The sequence below is a fragment of the Pelophylax lessonae genome, assembly GCF_965119305.1.
Source record: "Pelophylax lessonae genome assembly, chromosome: 1".
Taxonomy (NCBI): domain Eukaryota; kingdom Metazoa; phylum Chordata; class Amphibia; order Anura; family Ranidae; genus Pelophylax; species Pelophylax lessonae.
The window spans coordinates 262324797-262334796 of NC_138768.1; the positions used below are offsets into that span (position 1 = coordinate 262324797).

Here is a 10000-nt window from a genome sequence, read left to right on the forward strand (position 1 = left end):
CCCATACTTAATACTTATTATAACAGACCCCATACTTCATACTTATTATAATAGACCCCATACTTCATACTTATTATAATAGACCCCATACTTCATACTTATTATAATAGACCCCATAATTAATACTTATTATAATAGACCCCATAATTAATACTTATTATAACAGACCTCATACTTAATACTTATTATAATAGACCCCATAATTAATACTTATTATAATAGACCCCATACTTATTACTTATTATAATAGACCCCACTGTACTTATTATTATAATAGAGCAATCTCAGTAAATGTGTCCCGTCTGTGGTCACTGATTGTGTCTCAGTGCTGAACATTTTATTTTATTTTAAGCTCTACATATTAAACTACCACATGCAAAATTATTTGTATGCTTGTATGTTTATTTATAATTTAAAAGTGATAATCAATTTTTATAAATATACAATATTTCTACTTTCCCTAATTGGTTAAAAAAAAATATTTGTGTTTTTAGCAGCATTTATATGTTCTTGGCAAAAGCCATTGTACAAGCTTTGGTATGCTAAATTGGGCATTATTTATAGTAGGTTAGTATAGAAGGAAATGGTATAACATATATTTATTATTATTTTATGCTGTGTAATATTTTAGCACCCATGAACTCCAGTAGGCTGTGATAAATAGTTAGGAGGTGGCATTTATAACAACGAAAATGTATTATTATTATTATTATTATTTGCATGAACATGTATGTATGTATCAAAAAAAAAAAAAAAAAAACACGAATCTGTCTAAAATACATGTGCTCCTCTATTTTATTCTGTACCCGTAAAAATCATTAATAAAAACATATTCAACCTAAAATCCATGTGTTATGTGTTACATACATACACACACATACATATTATCTATCTATCTATCTATCTATCTATCTATCTATCTATCTATCTATCTATCTATCTATCTATCTATCTATCTATCTATCTATCTATCTGCCTATCGCTTTAAAATACATATTAATATCTCTCTCTCTCTCTCTGAATGTCTGAATATATACGTATACACACACATACTTATTGAAGAAAGAGTGATTTACTAAAGGAGTAACTATACACATACACATACACAATATATTTATATGTATATATATATATAGATATATATATAGAGAGATATATATATTTACACACACACACACTATATATATATATATATATATATATATATATATATATATACATATACATATACACATACATACATACATACATACATACATACATACATACACACAAATAGTCTGATTTACTAAAGAGGTACCTTTGACTATCCTATCATGTGAAAAGAAAATTCCTGCTTTCATTTGTTCATAAATTTGTGGTGTGATCCTCATCTTCTTTAGTGAATTAGTCAATCAGCCCATTAGTGTGTGTATGTGTATATATGTATATATATATATATATATATATATATATATATATATATATATATATATATATATATATATATATATATATATATATATATATAAATCACACTTGGATTCTTCACCATTTGCACTCAATACATGCCAGTGCAGAGATTGCATTGTGCACTAGACATGAAGAACAGTATACCTGTATCTAGTTTTTGGGGTCGAATCTGTTACCTATATATCTTATTTGCCCATGTGTGGTTAAATTTCGGGGTGGGATCATTGCTGGGTTACAATGAAAATGATTATTTCAATAATTTATGTAAAACAATTATATTGTAGACATGAAAATGGGATCACCATAGAGTAATGGGGAGAGTAGTTTTGTAAGCTTGTTGCATCCATTAGCACTAGATCTGTCACTTTGTGGATGTAGGGAGCTATAAACCTGATGAACACCCAGCAGGATTTGGAGTAATACAGGGGAAAGAAGTAAATCATTGAAGTAAGGAATCCACGGCGTGTCTTGATCTCTAGCATTGTCCTGAAAGCCTCCTTGACGTGGGAACTGTTGCTGTGTTTTAACACCAGCTTATCCTGTCCTGTCCTGTGCAGCTCACACTCCACAAAGCAGAGATCTCCCATTTTCTGCAATAATCCCAGGGGTCTTTATACTGGTGTGCCTGGGTGGTGGAGGAGACTTCACCAGGAATTAGAGAAATGAAAGCATCTCTCTTTAGTAAACACGGGGCTGGATCAATCTTTTTACTTTATGGGTCTTTCAATACAAGTCCTAATACTGGGGGGTGATTTACTAAAGGAGTTTCACATAATAAATTCACTGCAATTATCTAATCATGTGCAGATGAAATAAGCGAACAGGAATTTGTTGTTTTGCATAATTGGCTAATTGATCATTGATAATTGGCTAATTGATCATTGATAATTGGCTAATTGATGATTTGATTTACTCTGTCTATGAAGGTGTGCTTACATTATTCCAGCAATGAAATGAAAGGATCTCTGTTTGTAAACACGATGCTGGATCGACCTTTCAGTTTAGGAATCTACTAATACAAGTCATAAGTCTGGCCATACATTATACAATTTCCCTTTATGGGCCATACACACTATAAGATTTTCTGAAGACTTTTTCCTTTAGACTTACCAAAACCATATAATATGAGGTCAAACCTAAACACTTTCAATTGGTATGCAATCTGGCAGGCCCTTGCACTACATAGAAAAGGGTAAATCTGAAGGAAAAAGTCTTCAGAAAATCTTATAGTGTGTATGGCCCTTTAGATTTACCAAAACCATATAATATGAGGTCAAACCTAAACACTTTCAATTTGTATGCAATCTGGCAGGCCCTTGCACTACATAGAAAAGGGTAAATCTGAAGGAAAAAGTCTTCAGAAAATCTTATAAGCTGGATACACACTATCCAACTTTTGTGGTTAGATTTCCTTCAGATTTCCCTTTTCTATGTAGTGTAAGAGCCTGTCAGATTGCATACAAATTGAAAGTGTTTAGGTTTGACCTCATATTATATGGTTTTGGTAAGTCTAAAGGAAAAAGTCTTCAGAAAATCTTATAGTGTGTATGGCCCAATAGTGTGTATGGCCCTTTAGATTTACCAAAACCATATAATATGAGGTCAAACATAAACACTTTCAATATGAAATCAGGCAGACCCTTGCATTACATAGTTAATGCAAGGAAATTGAATAATGTATGGGCAGCTTAATACTGAGGATGGGTTTCTAAAGGAGTTGAGGATCTTCACACCATCATCTCATTTTAATCATCTATTCATGTGCAGATGAAATGAATAAATAGTGATGTTATTTTTGCTGTTGTGTTTTTATTTCTCACGATTGGCTAATTGATAATTAGCTAATTATTGATTGCATTCCAGTTGTGAATTTAGTAAATCAGGCTGGATCTACTTTATTCCAACACTGGCCGATCTAGCAGGTGAGGAAGCTCCTATGTTTAAATACATGTTGGCAAACTAAATCTTTTTTTCTTTTAGCGATCTCCTTGCAGCATGAAATATCGGCTCTATGAAATCATGTGTCTAAAACGGTCAGATTTTCCATAGCTAGCTCCCAAGTCTTCCACCCCCATGTACTTCTCAGGCCTGGGAAGTCCTGATCAGGGGGCCAGGTTGCAGAAGACGACCAGGGCCAGTGAGAGAATCCAAGGGTGACCATACACACTACAAGCAGATCGTGCGATCTATCCAATCAATCCTTTGATTAATGTATAGTGAGATGATGATGGGCTTACCTTCCAGCCTTGGTGACGATCATCTCTGTGCCCAGCTGGTTGAACTCATCCCATAGCGCCTTCATCTCCAGCTGCACGGTGATGTTGGCCACCTTGGGGTTCTTCTTGATCGGAGCCTTGCCGTTGCCGGTACCGGTACCGGGGGTAGAGGAGGATGAACAGCTGGAGGAGGAAGCTCCACTCTCAGGCTCGGGACATTGGTGGCTGGTGGCCGGCCCGAAGCTGTATGAATGTTGGGCGGCGGAGCAGGGCTCATAGTGGGCTTCGTGCTGGTTGTAGGGGTCCCCCGGGGAAGGGGAGAGGTGGTAGCCCCCCGAAGCGTTCAGGCTGCTCAGGCTGTTCGCTGTAAAAGCTGCAACATCGCAAAAATGAGAGAGCTGGGTGAGCCAGGGGCTGGAGATGGCTGAAATCATCCCAAAGGATCAATAGAAAAATATAGAAAGGGCACAAAGGGGGGGGCTCCTGGGGGTATCCAACTGATCTCCTACAGTCCCGACAATTGTGGGCTCACCATTCCTAGGTGGAGGAGTCTCCTGCTGGGGCCCGAGCTGTGCTGCTGTGTAGGAGCCCAGAGCTGCCTGGTGGAGTCTTATCTGGAGGCTGGGCCTCCCCTCCTCCTGACACCAAACCGGTTCTTACTTCTAGGGAGATAAGGAGGAGGAGGACACGCTGGAAGCTTGCTGCAGGTAATACACTGCCTTGTAATACACTGCCTTGTAATACAGTGCCTTGTCCTCGCCTCTGGGACCCTCCTAGGATGATTGACACACAAGTGCCTCTTCTTAACAGACTCCAGCTCATGACACCCACTTTTCAGGGCAGTTATATAAGGCCTTCCCCTTGGTACACCCCCCTCCTCTCTCTGCCTTCAGCCCTCCCCTTCCTATTGTTTAAACAATAGACATACACACTTGTGTGCAGCTCCATCCACAACTAAACAAACACCACATATTTCTTCCGCTAAAAGCAAACAGCAGTCACCAATGAGGTGTCATCCCCCCCCCCCCCCCCACCCCTCCACCTTGGTTCCATACCTTCCTTACTAGACCATGAAGGACAGGTCACTGAGCTGCTCCTCCCTGCCTATGTCATACTCATAGGTGACATATTGCTGCTAATGACAGTGCTAAGCACATTGAGATGGAAGCTGCAATGGTAGGTCTTTTACCCATGACATGTGATACTGGGCACTACTGCTTTGTGGGAGCTGAGGGTTCAACTGGCAGTCAATGGGTTAAGTTGTTTACATCTTACACTAGTCACGATTGGTGATATATGTATCTAAAGCACATTGATCAAATGTATGTATTATTCTGTTTACATATCACATTCGTCACAATTGGTGATTTATGTATCTAAAGTACATTGACCAGGTGTATGTATTATTCTGTTTACATATCACACTTGTCACGATTGGTGATATATATATCTAAAGTACATTGATCAAGTGTATGTATTATTCTGTTTACATATCACATTCGTCACAATTGGTGATATATGTATCTAAAGCACATTGATCGAGTGTATGTATTATTCTGTGTGTATATCACACTAGTCACGATTGGTGATATATGTATACATTGATCAAGTGTATGTATTATTCTGTGTGCATATCACACTAGTCACGATTGGTGATATATTAATCCAAAGCACATTGATCAAGCGTATGTATTATTCTGTTTACATATCACACTAGTTATGATTGGTGATTTACGTATCTAAAGTACATTGATCAGGTGTATGTATTATTCTGTTTACATATCACACTAGTCACGATTGGTGATTTATGTATCTAAAGTACATTGATCAGATGTATGTATTATTCTGTTTACATAATACACTAGTCACGATTGGTGATATATGTATCTAAATTACATTGATCAAGTGTATGTATTATTCTGTTTACATATCACACTAGTCACGATTGGTGATATATGTATCTAAATCACATTGATCAAGTGTACGTATTATTCTGTTTACATATCACACTAGTCACGATTGGTGATTTATGTATCTAAAGTACATTGATCAGATGTATGTATTATTCTGTTTACATATCACACTAGTCACGATTGGTGATATATGTATCTAAATCACATTGATCAAGTGTATGTATGATTCTGTTTACATATTACACTACTCACAACTGGTGATATTTTTATCTAAAATACATTGATCAAGTGTATGTATTATTCTGTTTACATATCACACTAGTCACGATTGGTGATATATGTATCTAAATTACATTGATCAATTGTATGTATTATTCTGTTTACATATCACACTAGTCACGATTGGTGATATATGTATCTAAATCACATTGATCAAGTGTATGTATTATTCTGTTTACATATCACACTAGTCACAATTGGTGATATATGTATCTAAATTATATTGATCAAATGTATGTATTATTCTGTTTACATATAACACTAGTCATAATTGGTGACATATGCATCTAAAGTGCACTGATCAAGTGTATGCATTGTCTACATTGTCATGATTAGTGAAATATTGTATTTTGTTTACATATTACGCTAGTCAAGATTGGTGATATAGCTAAAGTGATTGATCAAGTGTATGTATTTGTTTATATAAAACACTAGTCGCGATTGGTGATATGTGCATCTAAAGTGCATTGATCAAGTGTATGTATTATTCTGTTTACATATTACACTAATCACGATTGGTGCTATATGTATTTAAAGTGCATCGATCAGGTGTATGTATTAATCTGTCTACATATAACACATTGATCAAGTACATGTTATGTCTACACAGTCATGATTGGTGACATTCTATATGTATCTAAAGTGCATTGAGCAAGCTTATGTATTATTCTGTTAATATATATAACACTTGTCACGACTGTATTTAAAGTACATTGATTAAGTGTATTTATTATACTATCTATCAATTACACTAGTCACGATTGGTGATTTATGCATCCAAAGTGCATTGATCAAGTGTATCTTTTATTCTATCTACATATAAAACTAGTCACGGTTGGTGATATATGTATCTATAGTGCATTTATCACGCATATGTATTTTATACATAGTCATGCTGACATACTGTATTATGTATCTAAAGTGCATTGATTGAATTAAATCGTAATAAACTGTCTACATCTAACTACTATCATGACTGGTGAGATATATATATATATATATATATATATATATATATATATATATATATATATATATATATATATATATATATATATATATATAGTACATTGATCAAGTGTATGTATTCCACAGAGTGACCAGGAGTATAACATGTCTTTTACCAATGACATGATATTAGGCACTTTTGGTTATGGGAGTTTTGGGGTGAGCTGGTAGTGAATGGGTTAAGCAGTCTACTTCTAACACTAGTGATGACTGGCGATATATGTAAGCTTATTGATCAAGCATATGTGTTAAACTGTCTACATCTATAACACTAGTCATGACTTGCGATATATAGGTGCATTGATCAATTAATGATATGTATTAATCTGTCTACATCTAACACTAGCCATTATTGGGGATATATGTATCTAAAGTGCATTGATCAAAAACTACAGATAACATTAATCATAATTGATGACATATGTATCTAAAGTACATTGCATGTTACACAGTGTATGTATTCTATATAGAGAGTGACCAGGAGAATGCTAAGAGTCAGTAATGATAGGTCTTAACCCAATATATTGGACACTATAGTTGTGGGATTTGAGGGCTAAATTGGCAGTGAATGGGTTGAACTGTCTACATCTTACACTCGTCCTTATTGATGATATAGGTAAATAAAATACATTGATCAAGTGTATTCCATACTGTGAGTGGCCAGGTGGATGCTAGAGGTCAGCAACACATCATTTCAGCCTCCACAATCACGTGATTGTGCCTGTTGCAGATAAACTGAAATATATACTGTCTGTAATTCACTGTATATACTGTCACTGTAATACTGCAAAGGATTCAGTGTTATAAACTAAGTTACTGGAGTGTGACGAGGTGTCATAAAATGTCAATTGTTATAATTACCGCCTATAATAAATTGAACTGCTATATAATTTATATAAAATAATGACATAAGGACTGGCTTCACAGACAGGTTCAGGCTTATATGGCATATGAAGGGTCTGTAGATTGGCTGTACATATTGCCATTTATATGCACACCTTAGTCTATAATCTCTTGATAAGTATATGCTGTGTTGGATTGGAGAGGCGTTCTACGGCCCGAAATATATTTCTAATAAATGTGAAATAAAATACTAATTACTGTGCTGAAGGCAGCTGACATTGTATGGGCTGTTTTTATGTCTTTATTTAATTGATTGATTGGAATATGTTTTTTTTACCTGGTGATTGATACATCGCTACAGCCCAGCGAGCAGCACTGGGTGAGATAAGGACATTAATGATTTTATTATCAGTGTTGTTCCAGAGCTGTCAGGATGTCATTGTGTACTCTTCTGGAGGTGTCCCTGTCCTGCCAGACCCTGGGCACTGCCATGGGGCTAACCCTGTGATGATGACAGGGACACTGTAGGGTGTTGATGAGGACACTTACCCTCCATATCCCTGGTCACAGCACTGAAGTGCATTCTCATAGGGTGACACTGGAATCTGCAGAGCTTGTCCAGGGCAGCGCTGGGCTCCTCTGTGTCCACTTCTTCTGAAGCTGAAATCAGAGAGGCGATACTGAAAGCATTGGCTTTTGGGGACAGAGGACTGCACTCTTCCATAAGGGACCCCTAAACACTTTCCCCGGAGCACACCATTCAAGGCCAAAGAAGGAAACTATCACTACAGGACACAAAAAAATAAAAGAAAGAAAGAAAAAGCTGCAGCAAGACAACTTTCAGATCAGCTGCAACAAGTTTGATCCTGCCAACTCCATTGTCTGTTGTCATGTGCAAATAGCGCGGCCCTAAGATTCCCTGCAGTATCAGTGGGATTGGATTCGGTCTTATCTGTCCCCGGTCTCTCTCCTGAAGGCAGGAGCTGGCTGATGTCACCGTCTATCCTGCAGCCTTGTGTGAGTGTCACCCAGCCCCCGCCTCCTGCTAGACTGCACGTTCTGCTGCTGGATGGATGGCTGATGGAAATAAGAGACATGTCAATCAGGAGGACTGCACCGCATACCCACCTACCTACCTACATACCCACCTACCTACTACCTACCTACCGGGGATGAATGATGACCACACTCACTACTGCAGGCTGCCTTGTCTGTATACTATATATCTATATACATAACACCCAAAAATACATTCATAGGAATGTGTGTATATATATATATATATATATATGTGTGTGTGTGTGTGTGTATGTATATATATATATATTGAATAGAGCCTCCCAAATTAATATTCTTTAATAAATCTGAATAATAAATCGAAAAACAAAAAGACAAACACCTCATGCATTATGTGTATATTTATATATATATATATATATATATATATATATGTATATATATATATATATATATATATATATATATATATATATATATATATATATATATATATGTATATATATATATATATATATATATACACACATAACACAGCAAGCCCCTCCAATGTCTTTGATAAGTGTAAAAAAATTAAAAATATGAAGTGGAAACAAATCTATCTATCTATCTATCTATCTATCTATCTATCTATCTATCTATCTATCTATCTATCTATCTATCTATCTATCTATCTATCTATCTATCTATCTATCTATCTATCTATCTATCTATCTATCTATCTATCATAGGTGTGCGCAGGGGGTGTGCCAGGTGTGCCTGGGCACACCCTAATCACCCCGTATGGTGCAGATTCCCCCTGCTGATATTTCACCAAAAGTCTTCCAAGGGGGCTCCTAAAAAAAAAAAAAAAAAAATTGTAAAAAATAATAAAAAAAATTAAATAAAAATAAAAAGCTAGTGACACCGACCTCTGCCCTACTGACAAGTCTACTGCCCTACTAACACCATCCATGTTTTAATAAATTTGGGGTGCACACCCTAATGCAATAGGCTGCGCACACCTATGCTATCTATCGATCTATTGATCTATCGATCTATCTATCTATCATGTGAAACTGTCTATGTTAAATATAGATTTACTTGCTAACTCGTTACTGAAGTTTTACTCATCCCAGACTGTCTTCTCTTAAAATGCAGTATTTGAGATATTAAACTTTTCCTATAGGTTTTTGTGGGATTGGATAGGCGCATTGTTTGTGCTGTTCGTGGTGAAAATATCAGGCAAAAGAATAAAATATATGTGTCTATGTGTGTGTGTGTGTATATATA

The 10000-nt window shown here is 36.1% G+C and overlaps 1 protein-coding gene across 1 annotated transcript in view; it reads right to left on the minus strand.

Annotated features, from left to right (window-relative positions):
• Positions 1-8612, minus strand: part of TBX1 (T-box transcription factor 1) — a 41212-nt gene extending 32600 nt beyond the window's left edge. Inside the window, exons 1-2 of the mRNA XM_082275627.1 lie at positions 8261-8612; positions 3690-4041 (exon numbers count right to left, since the gene is read on the minus strand). Coding sequence (XP_082131753.1) covers positions 3690-4041; positions 8261-8435 — 527 coding nt within the window. The 5' untranslated portion in view covers positions 8436-8612. The remainder of the gene's footprint in view (positions 1-3689; positions 4042-8260) is intronic.
• Positions 8613-10000: the final 1388 nt, after the last annotated feature.